Source organism: Pristiophorus japonicus, chromosome 2 (genome assembly GCF_044704955.1).
Source record: "Pristiophorus japonicus isolate sPriJap1 chromosome 2, sPriJap1.hap1, whole genome shotgun sequence".
Classification (NCBI taxonomy): domain Eukaryota; kingdom Metazoa; phylum Chordata; class Chondrichthyes; family Pristiophoridae; genus Pristiophorus; species Pristiophorus japonicus.
Window position 1 is genome coordinate 282,070,351 of NC_091978.1, and position 24,178 is coordinate 282,094,528.

General features: G+C 46.9%; 1 protein-coding gene across 6 annotated transcripts in view; it reads left to right on the forward strand.

The window, feature by feature from the left end:
• sh3d19 (SH3 domain containing 19) overlaps positions 1–24,178 on the forward strand; it is a 213,543-nt gene that overhangs the window by 46,170 nt on the left and 143,195 nt on the right. For 5 of the 6 annotated variants that reach the window (XM_070871449.1, XM_070871453.1, XM_070871455.1 and 2 more), the window contains exon 2: positions 19,707–19,752. In XM_070871449.1, the coding sequence (XP_070727550.1) occupies positions 19,707–19,752 (46 nt within the window). Of the gene's footprint in view, positions 1–19,706; positions 19,753–24,178 lie in introns of those variants that run through there. The other variant, XM_070871451.1, reaches the window with a different exon arrangement.

Below are 24,178 nucleotides of genomic sequence, written 5' to 3' on the forward strand. Positions count from 1 at the left end.
TAAGCGCAAGGGATTTCTCTCCCTCAATGTCCAGCTGCTGTGCGACCATAACCACCAAATGTTGGCAGTTGATGCCCGGTATGCTGGCAGCAGCCACAATGCTTTCATCCTGCGGCAGACTGGTATGACTGGCATCTTTACTGGGCCAAACCAAGATTGCGGCTAGCTCCTAGGAGATGAGTGCTACCCACTGTGCACTTGGCTGCTGACTCCCCTTCACCACCCCAGGACTGCTGCACAGCAATCATACAATCACTCTCATTCAACCACCAGGTGCATCATTGAGCAGACCATCAGAATCCTTTAAACAGAGGTTCCATTGCCTGGATCTTTCAGGAGGTGTGCTGCAGTACTCGCCTGAGCCAGTGTTCCTATTCGTCGTCGTCTGCTGAATGCTTCACAACCTGGCAATCATGAGAGCACAACCATTGGAGGACGAGACAGCAGTACCACCGGAGGAGGACCAGGAGGGGGAGGTGTAGGAGAACGATGCACAGGAGGAGGAGGAGGACCAGGATGTGGGTCTTCAGCCATTCAGGAGGAGGCGTCGCTCTCTAGACCCTGCAAGGGAAGTCCTAAACTGTCTCATTGCTGCTCGTTTCTGCTGAGTTCATCTGCACTTTAGCCTTCATCTGTGCATCTCCATGGGCAAACCAATGAGCCCTTTCACACAACATTCCCCATAGTGAAATGAGACCTGCACAGATATTCAAACCCAAAATAAAGATTTATTAGACCAGAAATAATGGATCCACGAAACATACACATTATCAATTCTCACCCTTGTCCATTTCCTTGTAACCCCTATTCTGGAACTACGCACAATGTCACCCCTGTGGCTGCATCATGGCCATAGGAAGGCTACTGTATTTCAGGTGCAGAAGCTACAGATGTTCTTCTAGGATGCCCTCAACCAGCTCTGGCCCTGGAAGGGCTGGCTGCAAACTGGCCCACATCCTCCTCGGCGCCTTCAGTCGGAATTGGCTGGGATGAATCCATGGTTGGCAGCAATGGCGGAGTGGCAGGTCTCAGCTCAGGACTGCTGTGATCCTGAGAGCGCACATCAGGATCCTGGTCTGATGAGCCTACGCCACTCCCCCGGGGCAGCACCTCACCATCACCACCAATCTGCTGGAGCACAGGTCGGTGGGGTGGCGCGACACCAGAAGGATCACGGTGGACCCAGCAGCGATGGCAGCAGTCAGATCTCGCGTGGCATCCAGCTGAGACTGCATGAGAGCAGACACCGTCTCGATGTCACCAGAGACGGCAGCAGTAAGATGCTCCATGGCCTTTTGCTAAGAGCGCATGAGAGCATTCTGAGCTTTCAGGCCAGCGGCCATCCTCTCCAAAGCAGCACTCAGACGTTCGTTCCCTTGCACCTGTGCTGTAATGGCAGCTGCCACATCGCCCACGACACGTGGCATCACAGCTGGATCCGCACGGTCACTCTGGGAGTCCACCATCGTCTACACACTGGCAATGATGGGTTTTGTAATGCCCTTATGAATGACACCACGAGGCAATGTGTTGTACTCAAACTGTAGTGACCTTGGTCCTTTATTCGTAACTCCAGAGTGAGGCACAAGCATGGTAGGTAGCCTTTTATACTGGGCCCTGCACAATTATGCAGGTGACCCTCGGGTCTCCCACTGCAGTGCCCTCTGGTGAACAACCCCCGCCACAGGGGCAGGAAACCCCACTCTCCCCCAGTTGCACCCTCTAGTGGTTCCAGCGTAGTATATACACAGTGTGAACCTTATCGATAGTACATCAGGCAACAAGTCTCCATCTTGTGCAACTATACAGTGACTACACAGAGTATATCTATGGTCTGCATATATAACACTACTCTTCCCCAAGTCCTTTGTGCCGATTACCTTTGCACGATGTTCTCTGGCTTAGCTCTCCCCTTAAGTGCCAATAGCCCTTGCACCTTGGCTGTGTTTTGGCTTGGCTCTCTCCCTGTTAACCCCCAAGTCCTTTAGCCACAATGTTGAACAGTGGTCATCAGTTTGGATGGTTTGATGATGGAGTGGAGGTTCCAGTGGATTCTGGGTGTGATCCATGTATGTGACCATGGCTACATCCATCCATTCCCCCACCGCAAGATCATGCAGCAGGCCCATTGCACTGTGTCCAATCCTGTATGTTAATGTAAGTACAAAGAAAGAAAGTTACAGTTTGTATCCTGACATCTTGGTTCGATGACTTAGATTTGTTACGTTTTGCGGTCGTGCGCCAGGATTGGGTAGATAGCATTCATGGTTCAGTCATGGTAACAGTACAGGTATGTGAGGATGCAGGTTCCAGAGCAACCAGACGGGGTCCTAGTCATCTGATAGCAGCGCTGCGTGGTGGGCTTGGTTCGCTCACCTTGCCAGGACTCTGAGCCTTTGCTGTTGCCTAGTGGTGGTCAGAACAACAGATGTGTGTGGCCTCCCTGTCGTCATTTGAGAGCTGCAGAATCTTCTGCATGCTCTCTAACAGTGTTGGGAACCTGGCTGTTGCAGGTCCCGTTTGAGGAACTCGTTGGTTCTGACCTTTCGTTCGCAGACATGGCTGAGGTAGCGACTGGGTCTGGGGGCTGCGCCATCACCCGGGTGGTGGGCAATGGCGGCCGACTGCGCGTATTGGCGCCGTTTTCGTTTCCAGGTCCGTGGCGAAGAGTGCCATCGGGTGCCTGGGGCAGGGTATCAGGATCAGTGCCTTCACCCTCCTGCGGTCACTGGCTTGCTACTTTTGGGGACACTCTCTTCCCGACATCTCAACAACATTTTGTTCTTTACATTAGGAATAGTACTAATAGCTCGCAACAACATTTTGTTCACAATCTTAATCGGTTCGTTACATTGATTGCCATGCATACAATGTCTCTTAAGTTCCATTGGTTGCAGGTCTCCTTTAAGAGAACCCTGCTGGCTTTATCCCAATCAAATCCTTAGTTAGACACCACGTGTTAGTCCCTCAGCGTTGCACCTTGTGATGTGGCCGCGGCCATCTTTTTTTTCAACCACGCTGCACCACGCTGCAGCAGGGGCGCCATCTTGCCTCTGTCCTCGAGGTCGACTGCCTTGATCCTTCCCGCGATTCTGCCCAAAAGCTGGAAGAGTGCCTGTGAATTCGATCTTCCTCCCCAGGAGTCCTGCCACTGGAGCCGGAAAGGTACTTTTAGGTCGTTCCGGTTGGATCATTGCTAAGCAGTCGTGATGGACGGTCTGTGCCTCAGGTGCTGCGCTGGTCTGTTCTCTGATGCCAGGCCCAAGCGAAGGTGAAGTTTTGCTCTGCCTCTGAGCACGGGGGACATCGATTAGAAACATAGAAAATAGGTGCAGGAGTAGGCCATTTGGCCCTTCGAGCCTGCACCGCCATTCAGTAAGATCATGGCTGATCATTCCTTCAGTACCCCTTTCCTGCTTTGTCTCCATACCACTTGATCCCTTCAGCCATAAGGGCCTTTCTAACTCCCTCTTGAATATATCCAATGAATTGGCATCAACAACTCTCTGCAGCAGGGAATTCCACAGGTTAACAACTCTCTGAGTGAAGAAGTTTCTCCTCATCTCAGTCCTAAATGGCCTGCCCCTTATCCTAAGACTGTGTCCCCTGGTTCTGGACTTCCCCAACATCGGAACATTCTTTCTGCATCTAACCTGTCCAGTCCCATCAGAATCTTATATGTTTCTATGAGATCCCCTCTCATCCTTCTAAACTCCAGTGTATAAAGGCCCAGTTGATCCAGTCTCTCCTCATATGTCAGTCCAGCCATCCCTGGAATCAGTCTGGTGAATCTTCGCTGCACTCCTTCAGTAGCAAGAACGTCCTTCCTCAGATTAGGAGACCAAAACTGAACACAATATTCCAGGTGGGGCCAAACCAAGACCCTGTACAATTGCAGTAAGAGCTCCCTGCTCCAATACTCAAATCGCCTTGCTATGAAGGCCAACGTACCATTTGCCGCCTTCACCACCTGCTGTAGCTGCATGCCAACTTTCAAGGACTGATGAACCATGGCACCTGGGTCGCGCTGCACCTCCCCTTTTCCTAATTTGCCGCCTTTCAGATAATATTCTGTCTTCGCATTTTTGCCCCCAAAGTGGATAACCTCACATTTATCCACATTATACTGCATCTGGCTTGCATTTGCCCACTCACCTAACCTGTCCAAGTCACCCTGCAGCCTCCTAGCGTCCCCCTCACAGCTCACACCGCCACCCAGTTTAGTGTCATCTGCAAACTTGGAGATATTACACTGAATTCCATCATCTAAATCATTAATATATATTGTAAAGAGCTGGGGTCCCAGCACTGAGCCCTGCGGCACTCCATTAGTCACTGCCTGCCATTCTGAAAAGGACCCGTTTATCCCGACTCTCTGCTTCCTGTCTGCCAGCCAGTTCTCTATCCACTTCAGTACATTACCCCCAATACCATGTGCTTTGATTTTGCACACAATCTCTTGTGTGGGACCTTGTCAAAAGCCTTTTGGAAGTCCAAATACACCACATCCACTGGTTCTCCCATGTCCACTCTATTAGTTACATCCCCACAAAATTCCAGAAGATTTGTCAAGCATGATTTCCCTTTCATAAATCCATGCTGACTTGGACCAATCCTATCACTGCTTTCCAAATGCGCTGCTATTTCATCCTTAATGATTGATTACAACATTTTCCCCATTACTGATGTCAGGCTATAACCGGTCTATAATTACCCGCTTTCTCTCCCTCCTTTTTTAAAAAGTGGTGTTACATTAGCAACCCTCCAGTCCATAGGAACTGATCCAGAGTCAATAGACTGCTGGAAAATTATCACCAATGCATCCATTATTTCAAGGGCCTCTTCCTTAAGTACTCTGGGATGTAGACTATCAGGCCCTGGGGATTTATCGGCCTTCAATCCCGTCAATTTCCCTAACACAATTTCCCACCTAAAAAGGATATCCTTCAGTTCCTCCTTCTCACTAGACCCTCGGTCCCCTAGTACATCCGGAAGGTTATTTGTGTCTTCCTTTGTGAAGACAGAACCAAATTACTTGTTCAGTTGGTCTGCCATTTCTTTGTTCCTCAAAATAAATTCACCCGAATCCGACTGCAAGCAACCAACGTTTGTCTTCACTAATCTTTTTCTCTTCACATATCTATCGAAGCTTTTGCAGTCAGTTTTTATGTTTCCGGCAAGCTTCCGCTCGTACTCTATTTTCCCCCTCCTAATTAAATCCTTTGTCCTCCTCTGCTGAATTCTAAATTTCTCCCAGTCCTCCGGTTTGCTGCTTTTTCTGGCTATTTTGTATGCCTCTTCCTTGGATTAACACTATCCTTAATTTCCATGGTTAGCCACGGTTGAGCCACCTTCCCCGTTTTATTTTTACTCCAGACAGGGATGCATAATTGTTGAAGTTCATCCATGTGATCTTCAAATGTTTGCCATTGCCTATCCACCGTCAACCCTTTAAGTATCATTTGCTAGTCTAATTTAGCCAATTCGCGCCTCATACCGTCAAAGTTATCTTTCCTTAAGTTCAGGACCCTAGTTTCTGAATTAACTTTGTCACTCTCCATCTTAATAAAGAATTCTACTATATTATGGTCACTCTTCCCCAAGGGGCCTCGCACAACAAGATTGCTAATTAGTGCCTTCTCATTTCACATCACCCAGTCTAGGATGGCCAGCTCTCTAGTTGGTTCCTCAACATATTGGTCTCGAAAACCATCCCTAATACACTCCAAGAAATCCTCCTCCTCCGCATTGCTACCAGTTAGGTTAGCCCAATCAATATGTAGATTAAAGTCGCCCATGATTACTGCTGTACCTCGATTGCACACATCCCTAATTTCTTGTTTGATGCTGTCCCCAACCTCACTACTACTAGTTGGTGGTCTGTACACAACTCCCATTAGCGTTTTCTGCCCTTTGGTATTCCGTAGCTCCACTCATACCGATTCCACATCATCCAACTAATGTCCTTCCTTACAATTGCATTAATTTCCTCTTTAACCAGCAATGCCACCCTGCCTCCTTTTCCTTTCTGTCTATCCTTCCTAAATGCTGAATACCCTTGGATGTTGAGTGCTCAGCCTTGGTCACCCTGAAGCCATGTCTCCGTGATGCCAATCACTTTGTATCTGTTAACTGTTATCTGCGCAGTTAATTCGTCCACCTTATTCCGAATACTCATCGCATTGAGGCACAGAGCCTTCAGGCTAGTCTTTTTAACACTTTGATCCTTTAGAATTTTGCTGTAAAGTGGCCCTTTTTGTTTTTTGCCTTGGGTTTCTCTGCCCTCCACTTTTACTTTTCTCCTTTCTATCTTTTGCTTCTGTCTCCATTTTGTTTCCCTCTGTCTCCCTGCATAGGTTCCCATCCCCCTGCCATATTAGTTTAACTCCTCCCAAACAGCACTAGCAAACACTCCCCCTAGGACATTGGTTCTGGTCCTGCCCAGGTGCAGACCATCTGGTTTGTACTGGTCCTACCTCCCCCAGAACCGGTTCCAATGCTCCAGGAAGTTGAATCCCTCCCTGCTGCACCACTGCTCAAGCCACGTATTCATCTGAGCTGTCCTGCGATTCCTACTCTGACTAGCACGTGGCACTGGTAGCAATCCTGAGATTACTACTTTTGAGGTTCTACTTTTTAAATTTAACTCCTAGCTCCCTAATTTTGTCTCGTAGGATCTCATCCCATTTTTTACCTATATCGTTGGTACCTATATGTACCACGACAACTGGCTGTTCACCCTTCCTTTTTAGAATGTCCTGCACCCGCTCCGAGACATCCTTGACCCTTGCACCAGGGAGGCAACATACCGTCCTGGAGTCTTGGTTGCGGCCGCAGCAACGTCTACCTATTCCCCTTACAATAGAATCCCCTATCACTATCGCTCTCCCACTCTTTTTCCTGCCCTCCTGTGCAGCAGAGCCACCCACGGTGCCATGGACTTGGCTGCTGCTGCCCTCCCCTGATGAATCATCCCCTCCAACAGTACCCAAAGCGGTGTATCTGTTTTGCAGGGGGATGACCGCAGGGGATTCCTGCACTACCTTTCTTCCACTGCTATTCCTGTTAGTCTTCCATTCCCTATCTGGCTGTGTACCCTTTTCCTGCAGTAAGACCAACTCGCTAAACGTGCTATTCATGTCATTCTCAGCATCGTACATGCTCCAGAGTGAATCCACCCGCAGCTCCAGTGCCGCAATGCGGTCTGTTAGGATCTGCAGGCGGATACACTTCCTACACACATCGTCGTCAGGGACACTGAAAGCGTCCCTGACTTCCCACATAGTACAGGAGGAGCATAATATTTGTCCGAGCTGTCCCGCCATGACTTAACCCTTAGATAAACTTAATTTGGCAACAGTGCTAAACGTTACTTACTGATAAAGAAAAAGCAAAAGAAAAACTACTTATCAATCACTTACCCCCTTGGCTGTGACATAGAAGCGTAGAAACATAGAAAATAGGTGCAGGAGTAGGCCCATTCGGCCCTTCGAGCCTGCACCGCCATTCAATGAGTTCATGGCTGAACATGCAACTTCAGTACCCCATTCCTGCTTTCTCGCCATACCCCTTGATCCCCCTAGTAGTAAGGACGACATCTAACTCCTTTTTGAATATATTTAGTGAATTGGCCTCAACAACTTTCTGTGGTAGAGAATTCCACAGGTTCACCACTCTCTAGGTGAAGACGTTTCTCCTCATCTTGGTCCTAAATGGCTTACCCCTTATCCTTAGACTGTGACCCCTGGTTCTGGACTTCCCCAACATTGGGAACATTCTTCCTGCATCTTAACTGTCTAAACCCGTCAGAATTTTAAACGTTTCTATGAGATCCCCTCTCATTCTTCTGAACTCCAGTGACCACGAGCCCAGTTGATCCAGTCTTTCTTGATAGGTCAGTCCTGCCATCCCGGGAATCAGTCTGGTGAACCTTCGCTGCACTCCCTCAATAGCAAGAATATCCTTCCTCAAGTTAGGATACCAAAACTATACACAATACTCCAGGTGTGGCCTCACCAAGGCCCTGTACAACTGTAGTAACACCTCTCTGCCCCTGTACTCAAATCCCCTCGCTATGAAGGCCAACATGCCATTTGCTTTCTTAACCGCCTGCTGTACCTGCATGCCAACCTTCAATGACTGATGTACCATGACACCCAGGTCTCGTTGCACCTCCCCTTTTCCTAATCTGTCACCATTCAGACAATAGTCTGTCTCTCTGTTTTTACCACCAAAGTGGATAACCTCACATTTATCCACATTATACTTCATCTGCCATGCATTTGCCCATTCACCTAACCACTCTGCAGCCTCATAGCATTCTCCTCGCAGCTCATACTGCCACCCAGCTTCATGTCATCCGCAAATTTGGAGACACTACATTTAATCCCCTCGTCTAAATCATTACTGTACAATGTAAACAGCTGGGGCCCCAGCACAGAACCTTGCGGTACCCCACTAGTCACTGCCTGCCATTCTGAAAAGTACCCATTTACTCCTACTCTTTGCTTCCTGTCTGCCAACCAGTTCTCAATCCACGTCAGCACACTACCCCCAATCCCATGTGCTTTAACTTTGCACATTAATCTCTCGTGTGGGACCTTGTCGAAAGCCTTCTGAAAGTCCAAATACACCACAGCAACTGGTTCTCCCTTGTCCACCTTGACGTCACCTTTCGATTTCCTTCTCCTTTTTTGCCTTCCTGCTACAGCTGCACCAGCTAGCCTCTCTGACTCACCGAGCTCCTGGTCTCATTGGCCTTTTTTGGCCTCTTGCCGATCTGCTGCCGGAACTCCCGTCTCTCCGACTCCCCGAGCTCCTGATTGCTGGAGTGAAGAGGTTTTCCCATTTCCATTGGATCTTCCCCATCCACCTTCCGAGTAGCGTTGGACCATCACCTGCAACAATGCATAGAGGTAACTTGTGCACCACGCCATTATGGATTACACTTACATCCGTACTACCAAGGACTGTGATTAGCTCCTTGGTGTAGGTGTGCAACTTTTCCTGTACTGGAACCAGCTCAGGTCATCTTTCGTTCCATAGCCTCTCAAAGGCATCCTGGCTAATCACTGACTGGCTCGCTCCCGTGTCCACTTCCATGAAGACTGGAATGCTGTTTATCTCTACTTCCATCTTCACTGGAGGACAATTGGTGTTGCAGCTGTACACTCCATACACTTCTTCTTGGGGCTGAACTGCCTCTCTGGCCAAATCATCATATTCCCCGCTGGATTCAAAGTCATCTACCAACTCGTCTGCTAGACGGTGAGTCGTATTTCTTTTACACATGCGCTGGAGGTGGCCCTTTGTGTTACAAGCTTTGTATACGTACTCCGCAAACTGACACTGGTGAGCCCTATGGTTTCCTCCACAATGCCGGCATGGTGCTACTCGATTAGCACTTCTCGGCGGACTCTTGAGTTCTGGAACCCTGAGGTCTGTGCTCTCCGCCCTGGGCAGAGACACGTTCTAAAGTCTTGCCTGTGAAAGGCACCATTCTGTGTACAGTACTTGCCAGGTTTGAGTCCACAAAATTAATAATTTGCTTGGTGCTGCAGGTCGACGTCATGAACGCCTGACTGATGCTGATGGCATTCTGCAGGTTGACTGTGGTGTCGGCAGATAATAGCTTGTGAAGGAGGACCTCGTGACCATTTCCCATAACGAAGATGTCTCTCAATGCTTGGTTAAAGTGCGTGCCGAAATCACACGGTGCCGCAAGTCTCCTGAGGTCGGCAGCATATTTTGCAATCTTCTGGCCCTCAGGTCTGTGGTGAGTGTAGAATCTGTGCCTGGCCATGAGGATGTTCTGTTTTGGTTTTAGTTGGTCGCGAATTAGTTCAATCAGCTCATCGTATGTCTTATCCTTGGCCTTCGTGTGTGCCAGCAAGTCCCTGATGAGGCGCTAGACCTCAGGCCCACAACCGGTCAGCAGTATAGCCTTGCGCTTCTCTGCCAATGTGTCTGTCTCCCCTGCCAGGTCGTTTGCCACGAAATATTGCTTGAGCCTTTCCGTGAAGTCATCCCAATCAGCACCCTCTGCTAAGTCTTTGTGTGCCAAAGGTAGCCATAATCGCGTGAAAGTCCGTATTCTTGTCACCAGTTGTTATGTCTGCAATGCACTTATGAATGACTCCACGAGGCAATGTGTTGTACTCAAACTGTAGTGACCTTGGTCCTTTATTCGTAACTCCAGAGTGAGGCACAAGCATGGTAGTAGCCTTTTATACTGGGCCCTGCACACCTATGCAGGTGACCCTTGGATCTCCCACCGCAGTGCCCTCTGGTGAACAGCCCCTGCCACAGGGGCAGGAAGCCCCACTCTCCAACAGTTGCACCCTCTAGTGGTGCCAGAATAGTACATACACATTGTAAACCTTATTGATAGTATATCCGGCAACAAGTCTCCATCTTATGCAACTATACAGTGACTACACAGAGAGTATACCTATGGTCTGCATATATAACAGGCTTCATGGTATGCGCAGAGCTGTCCACATTGTGGGAGGCAGACTCCTCCACGCTCCTGACCATTTTCGACAGGCTCTCAGGCACCCTTGCCATTGCCCCCAACATCTGCGAATGCATGGCCTCCGCCTTTGTTTCAAAAGCCGCCACATCAGGGGGCTATTTTCCATGGAGAGATGGCACCCGAGGTTGCCTTTGCCTTTCACCATGCTGCAGCCCACTAGGCCCTAGTGCATCACCCAGTGCAGACCCCTTTGGTAAGTCTAACTGAAACGAACACGTACTCCCAGTATCCGAACTGGTGCGTGCGAGCGTTGGAAGCAGTGACGCGGTGCTCGCAGCGGTGTCCCCCTCTTCATCGCTCTCATTGGACATGCCGCCAATGTTTGCACTCACCTCAAGGGTTCGTCCTGACTGTGGCTTGCACTTGCCTCAAGGGTCTTGGTCTCGCTCTGGCTCACACTCGGGTATCATCTGCAATCATAAATGGCACAAGGGGTTCCGTCAGGTTGAGGTAGCGCACTGCACCATGCAGCCAGCAACTTGCACACAATCATAAGTAGTTGACTGGTAGGCGCTTGGACCTTCAGGGAGGTATGGCATTAAAGGAAGGCCTTCACTTACTGATGCTGCCCCCAGCGGGATCCACACGACCGGCGGCCACAAGGAAGGCAACATGTGGGCCCACTAGCTGCTTCTAAATCACTCAGCTGCTTGATATCGGCTTCGCCCCCACCAATCCTCTGTTGCTCCAAACGGTTGTGGGAGATCTTGGCCTACAAAGCAAAGAAGGGTTGCAGAGTAGCAGTGTCATGAGGCCTCGGCAATTAGTGCAAGTGTGGGTCCATTACATGCAGGTGTAACACTCACATGAAAGGGACCCTCCATTGTGAGTATGATATACATGCTCACCAATCAAATGGTGCTTCAGTGACTATATAGTGAAGGTGGGAAATAAGAGAAGGTGAAGGAGAGGCTCGCAGATGGAAGGTGAGGAGTTGGGGGGGGGAAAATGACATCATTCGACTGATGAACGGGAGTTTTTTCAGCATTGGGTGGCAGTGCGGTCATGAATGGAGGTCCCCATCACCTCCAGAGCGATCTCTCCCCAGGCATTGACAAAAACGGTGCGAGTGGGTCTTCCTGTGTCTGGATAGAGAATGCATCTCCTTCCTTCCACAGCTTGGACCAGGGTCTCAAGTTCCCCATCAGAAAAACGGCTGGCCCTCCTCAAAGCTCTTGCACTAGCTATTCCTTCACAAGCAACATAGACAAACTCAGTGCTCAGGGCCTAGCTGCAAAACCTGCCCTTTAAGAAGGCCAGCGAGCAGCTGCCTCGTTATCGGTAAATGGGCATCAGCTGAATTTCACACCCTAATCAGCCAGTCCGCGCCTCCACACCGCTGCAAACAGCCCATTCCCGCCACCGATACTGCACCGCTCCTTTTTTCAGCAAAATTGCTGTATTTCACTCTAATGGCCGCCGCATCCACGCCAAAAAGCGGTAGGTGTGCCTCGCTTCAGGCTGTGGGCAATTTCGGCCCCTTATTGTTTTGTTAGAAGTCAAAACAATCCGAAAAAATCCCCAAACTGTTTATTTTCAAAATGAATGTTAGCTGCAAATGATTTAATCAGCGAGGAGGTCCCCAACCTGCAAGAGACCTTTCGCGGCATGTCAGGGCCATAAAAGGAGCGGCATGCGGCCCCGGGAGCAGTATGCAGGCACGCTACTACAAGGTACAGCACAAACTGGTGCAGGAGGGCAACGGAAACGAAGAGTGACGTCAGCAAGCTCCAGGTCGGTGATTGGCACGTGGGTAGATGCAGCAGGAGCGGTAAGATCGGGGCAAAGGAGTTGTGAGAGACTGTGGAGGGATATGATCGGGGCCTAAGGGGAAGCGTAAGTTCAGCGCCCAGCGGCAGCACGGGCCAGCCCACACTGCGATGTGTGTGCACACTAGGCCCGTGCAGCAGAGCAGGTCTCCAGTTGTCTTGGGTAATCCTTGCCACTGGACCAAGACCGAGCTCTGTCAAGCCCGTGTGGTGGCTGGCGTGCAACAGTCACTACACGTTTAAAAAAAAATCCACGCATAGGCATCTTCCACCCTTGAGGATGTAGTTCGGGTTCTTCATACAAAACAGCTGTGAACTCATCCTTTTTTTTGGCATGGAAGCAAGTCATCCTCGTTTCGAGGGACTGCCTATGATGATGAATCAAGTTAACATCCTATGGTCAGTCGCTTGTGACCTACTTAAACCTCAAGTGATTCTGGATCAAAAGTTTTTCGTGTCTCAGTAACTACAATGTTTGAGTTTTGATCTCTTGGGTAAGCGTGCTCTCTTCCCCGCTCTCTGTAGCCTAGGAACACTGCCGTCCATTGCAGTGCCCCTAACGCCCTGACTAAGATCAATTTAGGGGTACGGTAGCATAGTGGTTATGTTACTGAACTAGTGATCTAGAGGCCTGGACTAATGATCCGAAGACACAAATTCAATTCCCACCACAGCAGCTAGGGAATTCAAATTCAATAAATTGACCATAAAACTACCATCTGGTAGTTCCTTTAGGGAAGGAAATCTGCCGTCCTTACCTAGTCTGACCTAAATGTGACTCCATCAATGCAGTTTACTCTTAACTGCCCTCTGAAATGGCCTAACAAGCCACTCACTTGCATCAAACTGCTACGGGACCACCCGGCATCGACCTAGGTACCAAACACGACAAAGGCAAAGTCCTCCTCGTTAACATCTGGGTACAAGTCACAAACTAGGCAAGCAACAGCCTGACATGGTCATAGTCACAGAATCATACATTTCAATTAACGTCCCAGGCTCTTCCATCACCATCCCTGGATATACAGTAAGCAGGGAGTGGCCCTGGACGTCCTCCACATTGACTCCGGACCCCATGGAGTCTCATGGCATCAGGTCAAACATGGGCAAACATTACCACCTACCGCCCTCAGTTGATGAATTAGTACTACTCCATGTTGAACACCACTTGGAAGAAGCACTGAGGGTAGCAAGGGCACAGAATGTATTCTGGGTAGGGGACCTCAATGCCCATCACCAAGAGTGGCTCGGTAGTACCACTACTGACCGAGTTGGCCGAGTCCTGAACGACACAGCTGCCAGACTGGGCTTGCAGCAGATGGTGAGAGAACCAACGCGAAGGAATAACCTACTTGATCTTGTCCTCCTTAATCTACCTCTCTCAGATGCATCTGTCCATGACTGTGTTGGTAAGAGTGACCACTGCACAGTCCTTGTGGAGAAAAGTCCCATCTTCACACTGAGGACACCCTCCATTGTGATGTGTGGCACTATCACTGTGGGCCATCAGCAGTAGCAGCAGGATTGTATTCCACCACAATCTGTAATTTCATGGCCCAGCATATCCCTCACTCTACGATTACCATCAAGCCAGGGGCCTAGAGCCAGGACCAACCCTGGTTCAATGAGGAGTGCAGAAGATCATGCCAGAAGCAGCACCAGGCATACTTAAAAATGAGGTGCCACCTGGTGAAGCTACAGCACAGGACTACATACATGCTAAACAGCAGAAACAACATGCTATAGACTGAGCTAAATGAACCCACAATCAACAAATGGATCAAATCTCTGCAGTCCTGCCATATCCAATCGTGAATGTTGGTGGACATTTAAACAACTAACGGGAGGAAGCGGGTCCATGAGCATCCCCATGCTCATTGCTGGCGGAGACCAGCATGTGAGAGGTGATGAACCCTTGCCCCTAAATGAAGCTTCCCTGCCTGGCTATAACTTCCACCACTTAGCCCACCCAGACCGCTATGGTGGCAGTGTGGCTCTCCACACCAAATCACACCGTGCCTCGTGACTTAACTCGCACGAAGTCCCGTTCACGCATCATGCTCGCTGATCTACATTGGCTCCTGGTTAAGCAATGCCTCAATTTAAAATTCTCATCCTTGTTAAATCCCTCTATGGCCTCACCCCTCCTTATTTCTGTAATCTCCTCCAGCTCCACAACCCCCAAGATATCTGCGCTCCTCTAAAATGCATCCCTGATTTTAATCGCTCAACTGTTGGTGGCCGTGCCTTCAGCTGCCTAGGCCCTAAGCTGTGGAACTCCCTCCCTAAACCTCCCCGCCTCTATACCTCTCTTTCCTCTTTTAAGATGCTCCTTAAAATCTATCTCTGACCAAGCTTTTAGTCATCTGTCCATATTTCTCCTTCTAGGGCATGGTGTTAAATTTGTTTTTGTCTAGTAACACTCCTGTGAAGTGTCATGGAATATTTTACTATGTTAAAGGTGCTATATAAATACAAGTTATTGTAAGTGCAAAAGACAAGGCTGAAGCATTCGTAACTATCTTCAGCCAGAAGTGCCGCGTGGATGATCCATATCGGCCTCCTCTCGAGGTCCCCACCATTACAGAAGCCAGTCTTCAGCCAATTCAATTCACTCCACATAATATCAAGAAACGGCTGAGCGCACTGGATACAGCAAAGGCTATGGGCCCCAACAACATCCCGGCTGTTGTGCTGAAAATTTCTGCTCCGGAACTAGCCACGCCTCTAACCAAGCTGTTAGAGTACAGCTGCAACACTGGCATCTACCTGACAAAATGGAACATTGGTCAGTTATGTCCTATCCACAAAAAGCAGGAAAAATTCAATCCGGCCAATTACTGCCCCAGTCTATTCTCAATCATCAACAAAGTGATGGAAGGTGTCGTCGACAGTACTATCAAACATCACTTAGTCACCAGTAACTTGCTCACCGATGCTCAGTTTGGGTTCAGCCAGGACCACTAGGCTTCAAACCTCATTACAGCCTTGGTCCAAACATGGAAGAGCTGAATTCCAGAGGTGAGGTGAAAGTGACTATCCTTGACATCAAGGCAGCATTTGACTGAGTGTGGCATCAAAGAGCCCCAGTAAAATGGAAGTTAATGGGAATCGAGGGGAAAACTCTCCATTGGCTGGAGTCATAACTAGCACGAAGGAAGATAGTTGTGGTTGTTGGTCAATCATCTCAGCCACAGGACATCGCAACAGGAGTTCTTCAGGGCAGTGTCCTAGGCCCGACCATCTTCAGTTGCTTCATCAATGACCTTCCCTCCATCATAAGGTCATAAGTGGATTTGTTCACTGATTGCGCAGTGTTCAGTTCCATTCGCAACTCCAGATACTGAAGCAGTATGTGCCTGCCATTCAGGGTTGGGCTGATAAATGGCAAGTAACTTTCGCGCCACAAGTGCCAGGCAATCGCCATCTCCAATGGGAGAGAGTCTAAGGATCGCCGCCTGGCATTCAACAGCATTACTATTACCAAATTCCCACACCGTCAACATCCTGCAGGGGAGTGGGGTGTCGCCATTGACCAGAAGTTCACAGGGTTGGGGGTAACCTATTCGCATGGATAGAGGATTGGCTAACTAACAGAAAACAGAGAATCAGGATAAATGGGTCATTTTTCGGTTGGCAAACAATGACTAGTGGGGTGCCACAGGGATCGGTGCTGGGGCCTCAACTATTTACAATCTATATTAATGACTTGGATGAAGGGACCCAGTGTAATGTAGCCACATTTGCTGATGATACAAAGATGGGTGGGAAAGCAAATTGTGAGGAGGACACACACAATCTGCAAAGGGATATAGACAGGCTAAGTGAGTGGGCAAAAATTTGGCAGATGGAGTATAATGTGGGAAAATGTGAGGTTATCCAGTTTGGCAGAAAAAATAGAAAAGCAAATTATTATTTAAATGGAGAAAAGTTGCAGAGTGCTGCAGTATAGAGGGACCTGGGGGTCCTTGTGCTTGAAACACAAAAAGTTAGTATGCAGGTACAGCAAGTAGTCAGGAAAGCAAGTGGAATGTTGGCCTTTATTGCAAGGGGGACAGAGTATTAAAGCAGAGAGGTCCTGCTACAACTGTACAGTGTATTGGTAAGGCCACATCTAGAGTACTGCGTACAGTTTTGCTTTCTGTATTTAAGAAAGGATATACTTGCATTGGAGGTTCTTCAGAGAAGGTTCACTAGGTTTATTCTGGAACTGAGGGCGTTGACTTATGACGATAGGTTGAATAGATTGGGCCTATACACATTGGAGTTCAAAAGAATGAGAGGTGATCTTATTGAAACATATAAGATAATGAGGGGCTCGACAAGGTGGATGCAGAGAGGATATTTCCACTCATAGGGAGAACTAAAACTAGCGGACATAGTCTTAAAATAAGGGGCTGCCTATTTAACACTGAGATGAGGAGGAATTTCTTCTGAGGATTGTAAATCTATGGAATTCTCTGCCCCAGAGAGCTGTGGAGGCTGGGTCATTGAATATATTTAAGGCGGAGATGGACAGATTTTTGAGCGATAAGGGAGTAAAGGGTTACGGGAAACGGGCAGAGAAGTGGAGCTGAGTCCATGATCAGATCAGCCATGATCTTATTGAATGGCGGAGCAGGCTCGAGGGGCCAAATGACGTATTCCTGCTCCTATTTCTTATGTTCTTAGAAACATAACTGGACCAGCCACACAAACATTGTGGCAGCAAGAGTAGGTGAGAGGCTGGGTATTCTGCGGCAGTGTCTCTCATTTTGACTCCCCAGAGCCTTTCCACCATCTACAAGGCACAAGTCAGGAATGTGATGGAATTGCCTGGATGAGTGGATCTCCAACAACACTCAAGAAGCTCAACACCATCCAGGACAAAGCAGCCGCTTCATTGGCACTCCATCCATCACCTTAAACATTCACTCCCTTTACCACTGACTCACCATGGCTGCAGTGTGTACCATCTACAAGATGCACTGCAGCAATTTGCCAAGGCTTCTTGGGCAGCAACCTCCCAAAACTGTAACCTCTACCACCAGAAGGACAAGGGCAGCAGGTGCATGGGAACACCATCACCTCTAAGTTTCACTCCAAGTCACCATCCTGACTTAGAAATAAATCATCGTTCCTTCGTCGCTGGGTCAAAATCCTGGAACTCCCTCCCTAACAGTACCTTCACCCCTCACTGGGAGTACCTTCACCCCACACGAGCTGCAGCGGTTCAAAAAGGTGGTTCACCACCATCACTTCGAGGGCAATTAGGGATGGGCAATAAATACGGGCCTTGCACCAGTGAGGCCCACACTCCAAGAATTTTTTTTTAAAACTAACTATCACATAGATACCAAGCCATACTATGTGTCTTTAGGCCCACACAAAAATAAGAACGGTAGAGAAATGGGTTTGGTTACTTAGGATTGAGAATTGTCATGAGATGGATCCCAAAATTGTGAGTTAATTGCTGCTATTTAATGATGGACTTTCTTGTTTTCATTTGTGGTACTGTCAACTTAGAAGAATGTGATGGCTTTAGTATGAATCCGCATGTGCCTATAATCTTGCTGATTTTCTGAGAATAGTAATGTGCTTGTGAACACTGGACCATCTCAATTCGGATTGTCCAAACTTGTTTTACATAGAACCGTTACAGTCAACAGATTGAGGATTCTTTCATTACATCAGTCTGGACTGGATTTGCACTCGTCCCTGAGAGAAGCCGTCAATGTCGAACCCACATCATCACCTAGTCCCATGTTAATGTAGCAGTTATAATGATGATCAAATCCATTTATGAAGATGGGAGAGCGGCTCGGCTAGATAAAACTACAAGGCTCTGCCAAGTAGTCAGGAAGCACAGTGTGGCAGTGTCCTACAAAATACATGAAGCAGAAACTGGTAGCAGACCAGCAAAAACAGGAGATCTTCAGAAACCCCACTTTGCAAACTTTCCCTTTCAAATAGGATTGTGGCTGAAAAGAGAAATGTGTGCCCCCAATGGATTAGCTTGTTAAGACAGTGAGTAGACCAGGAGGGCCAAAGGTTTGTTTGAACCCCAGTCTGTACTGAGTTCACAAATCTCTGCCAGAGTGGCAATAAGGGTGCAACAGTTGACCTGAATTGATGCCTTTTTAAGTTAGGAAGGGAAAAATCGTGCAATATACTTACTATTCAGTGATCCCGACTGGATGTGCAAGTATATGGCCATGAATAAAGAGGAGGCTTGGTGATGATGTCCCTGTGATCAAATAACATGCCAACTCTCACTGTCTAGGCTCGCTCTTACTGTCCAGCAAGGAACCCATGACTTCAGGGAGGAGAAAAGAAAATTGGCAAAAATAATTTTAAGCAGGTGAAGGAAAAAAAGGAAGTACTTTTGCTTACTAGTACAGTTTAAATGGGGTTGAATCATAGAAAATTACGACACAGAGGGAGGCCATTCAGCCCATTGTGTCCATGCCGGTGTGTGCCAATTGTCTTTCGTGCAGTTAACAAAAACAATCAAATAAATGTCAATCAATAATGTCCCAAGGCAGTATGTTGGATCAATAGCGGGAAATGCACAGAAGTAAGCTATACATGACAGAAGACAAATGATACAGGGAGCATATAAAACTGTGTTGAGTGCTAGCCTAATTATTGGCTTTTTATATCACAGCACTGGTAAATCAAGTGGTGGGTCATTGAAAATTATTCATTTTTCAGTAGGTTCATGATATTTTTATCATGTCTGTTAATAAAAAATTGCAGTTACTTTCACTTGAAAAAAATTAACTTATTAGCACTCTGACTTCAAACTGAATTAGTCTGGACATCAGGAATTTTATAAACCACCCACGATAACATTATTCCAGTAAATATTTTTTATATTTCCTGACGTATGAAATGTTTGGTGTTTGAATTAGAGATATTGTATTAACTGGAAAGAGCAAAATATAGGCGGTATCTTTCCTCCTCTCAATTTGAGTTCTTTTTTGGGGAAAAACACGAGTTGAATTTTGAATACAAAGAGAAATCTTATAATTATCACCTTCATTTTGTTGCAAGAAAATATAAACCGTCTAATGAGTCTAACCATTGCATGTGACAGAGAGAGAGAGATTGAGAGAGAATCACAATGAGGGAGAAATTTGACCCCATTTCACAAAGTCTCACCAGAAGCAAATCAGACAAAACATCAAATTATAATATTTGCAGAGATTGCTTAGAATGTGCTTGAGTCTGACTTTAATGGGGGTTTTTTTATGGTGCATCTTCTGCTAAAATGGACTAATAAACAAGATCTTCCTTGGGTTTCCTCCCAGTCATCTGTAGACTATACCCCACAGCTCATCATAATGAATAATCTGTTTGATTTGAACAGTTTAAATTACATGAACCATAAATAACCTAATTATTTTTTTTATGGTTTACAGATCGTTCTGATAGAAATAAACCAGACCAGTCATCCCGCAGCTCTAGGTAAGGACAAAGTGACCTTCTGTAATGAATGTGCTGAGTATGTGGCGTGTGCTGTAGTTTCCTGGTCACCACTAATCCTTTGCAGTGTGTTGGGCAGAGAAAGCAGTGCCGTGTGTTCACACAGGGGCCAGTTCAAGTCAAGAAAAACATTTACTGAATTGGACTCTGTTTTGAATTTTGAATTTTTATTGGTTACAATACAGTAGAGGTCAATTTAGAACAACTTGTTTCTTGAAATATTTATAGTATATACTGTGTATTTATTTTTCAAAGTAAAATATGAAAGTGCAGTGAAGATTCTTTCAGTTAGAAGTATCCCAAGTTCAGCTTCATGAAAGTATAGAATGGGCTAATAGGTGGAACTAAGCTAAAGTTTGTATAGATTTGGTTTTGAACCAGACAGCATTGTTTTAGGCCAGATAATCTGATTAAATGGGACTGTCAGGAATATTCTAAACTGTAAACCAGGTACCATTCTTTAAATGAAAGCAACTTATTTTCACTTCTATTTCTTATAATGTAGGGGCATTAGTTAATAAGTTTTTCAGTACATTTTCATCAACAGCATAGAATTCTTGCATTAGTTTCACCCCTTGCCCTATCCACCTGTTGAACTTTGCAAAATGTGATTACGTTAAACCAACCCAAACTGATCTTGGGCACGAGTTATTAATTAATTAATTTCCCTCTCTTCCTCCTTTCAAAATGGAAAGATGGAGCAGAGCCTGGCTGTTACTGTACCACTATGTACTACATTGTACATTACTGTACTACATTGTACATTAATGATTTAGACGAGGGGATTAAATGTAGTATCTCCAAATTTGCGGATGACACTAAGTTGGGTGGCAGTGTGAGCTGCGAGGAGGATGCTATGAGGCTGCAGAGTGACTTGGATAGGTTGGGTAAATGGGCAAATGCATGGCAGATGAAGTATAATGTGGATAAATGTGAGGTTATCCACTTTGGTGGTAAAAACAGAGAGACAGACTATTATCTGAATGGTGACAGATTAGGAAAAGGGGAGGTGCAACGAGACCTAGGTGTCATGGTACATCAGTTATTGAAGGTTGGCATGCAGGTACAGCAGGCGGTTAAGAAAGCAAATGGCATGTTGGCTTTCATAGCGAGGGGATTTGAGTACAGGGGCAGGGAAGTGTTGCTACAGTTGTACAGGGCCTTGGTGAGGCCACACCTGGAGTATTGTGTACAGTTTTGGTCTCCTAACTTGTGAAAGGACATTCTTGCTATTGAGGGAGTGCAGCAAAGGTTCACCAGACTGATTCCCGGGATGGCGGGACTGACATATCAAGAAAGACTGGATCAACTGGGCTTGTATTCACTGGAGTTCAGAAGAATGAGAGGGGATCTCATAGAAACGTTTAAAATTCTGACAGGTTTAGACAGGTTAGATGCAGGAAGAATGTTCCCAATGTTAGTGAAGTCCAGAACCAGGGTCACAGTCTAAGGATAAGGTGTAAGCCATTTAGGACCGAGATGAGGAGAAACTTCTTCACCCAGAGAGTGGTGAACCTGTGGAATTCTCTACCACAGGAAGTTGTTGAGGCCAATTCACTAAATATATTCAAAAGGGAGTTAGATGTAGTCCTTACTACTAGGGGGATCAAGGGGTATGGCGAGAAAGCAGGAATGGGGTACTGAAGTTTCATGTTCAGCCATGAACTCATTGAATGGCGGTGCAGTCTCGAAGGGCCAAATGGCCTACTCCTGCACCAATTTTCTATGTTTCTAAACTGGAAGAGGGATTAATAGTGTAGATTATTTGAATCATTGGGATTCTGATCAGTTATCCCTCGAGTTAGACTGTCCAGCATCATTCTCCTTGTTATAACTGAATTGCCATTTGTAAGCTCTGTTCCATTTGCTGTGGTCACTTAGCAAAGAATGCTGTTAGATTATACTACTTGGACTGTCTTTGTGGGAGGTATATACAGGGTCACTTCATTTCACCTAACGTAATATTTTAGCCTCCTGGTGGGGGTGGGATGACTCATCTTCTCAATTTGATTGTGCATCAGTTGAACTTTTACTTCATTTAGCAGAATAATTTTAATTGATGCCAGTTTTGTCCTCGTTTGCTTCCATGGAAACCTAATTTTGTTTGTACGATGATGTCCCATCTTGAATCTTAATTCTAGGGAAAACTTGAAAAAAATCTCACATGCAAACATATGCATGCCAACAGGTCTGGTTAGTGGTCAGGGACAGGAGGGTGTGACTGCAACTCAGGCAGGTAAGGGGACCCCAGGTGCAGTGCTGGAGGAAATCAGCCTTTGTCCTTATCCAACAGGCATGAGGATTTTGCTGCCTGTGTGGATGAGGGGAAAGCCTGCAGGATGGATGAGCAGGCTGACCATGGCACCATGGTGCAGGAGGCCATTCACGTGGGGGAGTGAAAGGGAATGTAGCTGTGATGGGGGACAGTATAGTCAGAAGGCTAGATACTGTTCTCTGCAGCCGCGACTGGGAGTTTTGAAAGGTTGTGATGCCTGCCTGGTGCCAGGGTTAAAGACATCTCTTCTCGGCTGGAGAAGAACTGGGAGGGGGAGGATCCAGTTGTCGTAGTCCACGTAGGAACAACGACATAGGTAAAACTAGGAATAAGGTTCTGCTGATGGAGTTTAAGGAGTTGGGGTCCAAATTAAAAAGCCGAACTTCAAAGGTAATATTCTCACGATTGTTACCTGAGCCACGCGCTAATTGGTATAGGGTTAAGCAGATTAGAAAGTTAAATGCGTGGCTCGAAGAGTGGTGTGGGAGGCAGGGGTTTTGCTTCATGGGGCACTGGCACTGGTACTGGGGAAAAAGGGAGCTGTTCCACTGGGATGGGCTCCACTTAAACCAGACTGGAAACATTGTCCTGGCGAGTCAAATAACTAAGGCAATAGACAGGGCTTTAAACTAGTGAAAGGGAGTAGGAGGATTCAGGAAAGAGTAAATTTAAAAGCAGCAAGAGAAATGTCAAGGCTCTGGAGCAGTGAAGAGATTGGGGTAAAAATAAGCAGAGTGGGTCAGCAAGGGACAGAGAGAGTAACAAAGGTAATAGGGCATTACTGACTAAGGTGACAAACCGGGTTAAAACAGAAAAAAGTCAAAGCTAAAGACACTATATCTGAATGCGTAAAGCATTCGCAACAAAATAGATGAATTAATAGGTCTGATCTAATAGCCATTCTGGAGATGTGGTTGCAAACCACAGTTGGCAACTAAACATTCAAGGATAATTAACTTTTAGAAGAGATAGGCAAAATGGAAAAGGAGGGATAGCCCTGATGATAAAGGATGGGATAAAGACAGTAGAGAGAAAGGATCTTGGCTTGTAAAATCAAGACGTAGAATCCATTTGGGTGGAGCTAAGAAACAGCAAGGGGCAGAAAACATTAGGTGGGAGTTGTTTATAGGCCGCCAAACAGTCGTGATAATATAGGGAACAGTATAAACCAGGAAAGTAGAGGTGTATGTAACAAAGGTAATACAACAATCGTGGGGGACTTTAATCTACATATAGACTGAGCAAATCAAATATGCAGTAATAGTGTGGAGGATGAATTCATGTTCTGTATACAAGATGGTTTTCTAGATCAGTATATTGAGGAACCAACTAGAGAATAGGCTATTTTAGATCTGAGGATTGGGAGGATTTTAGAATTTAGCAAAGGAGGACCAAGAAATTGATAAAGAAAGTGAAAATAGAATGAGAGTAAACTAGCGAGCGCCTTAAAAACAGACTGTAAAAGCTTGTATAGGTATGTGAAAAGGAAAAGATTAGCAAAAGTAAATGTGGGTCCCCTACAGGCTGAGACAGGAAAAATTATAATGGGGAATAAGGAAATGGCAGAGAAATTAAGCAAATACTTTGGGGCTGAAATTCAGGGTCTGAGAGAGACCCGTTAATGCCCGTTTGCGGTGGCCATTCCTAAAAATCGAATGGCCACCGCTTTGGGGTCAACAGGTCGATCCGACCTAAATGCAGGTCAGGGATTTTTGGCCTGGACCCCATCCCGCCCAAGTAGTTGCAGCACCAATGTTGTGCAATAAAAAATACTTACCAGCGATTCCCCCGCCGGTCAGTGCCCCCAACAGGTTTCTCTGTCAGTGCATCATCTCCGCACTGAGTGCGGCCCGGCAGCATGCCCGCCCTTAAATGGGAGGGCCCGTGGCGGCGATGGAAACACTTTTGCCAGACGACTTGCCGATCGGCCGGCAAAATACTGCCTCGGGATTGGCCGGACCCCCAACGGGTAGCCTGGCACCGATGCCAGGCCACTGGCTCGGCCGGAACCGTCCCTGGTGGCCCAATGGCCAAAGTTTAAAAAAATGATAGACTCTCTCCTCTTTAACAGAGGGGAGAGAGCGTGGTGATGCACACGGGTTGTGACGTCACCATGACTCCACCATTGATTGA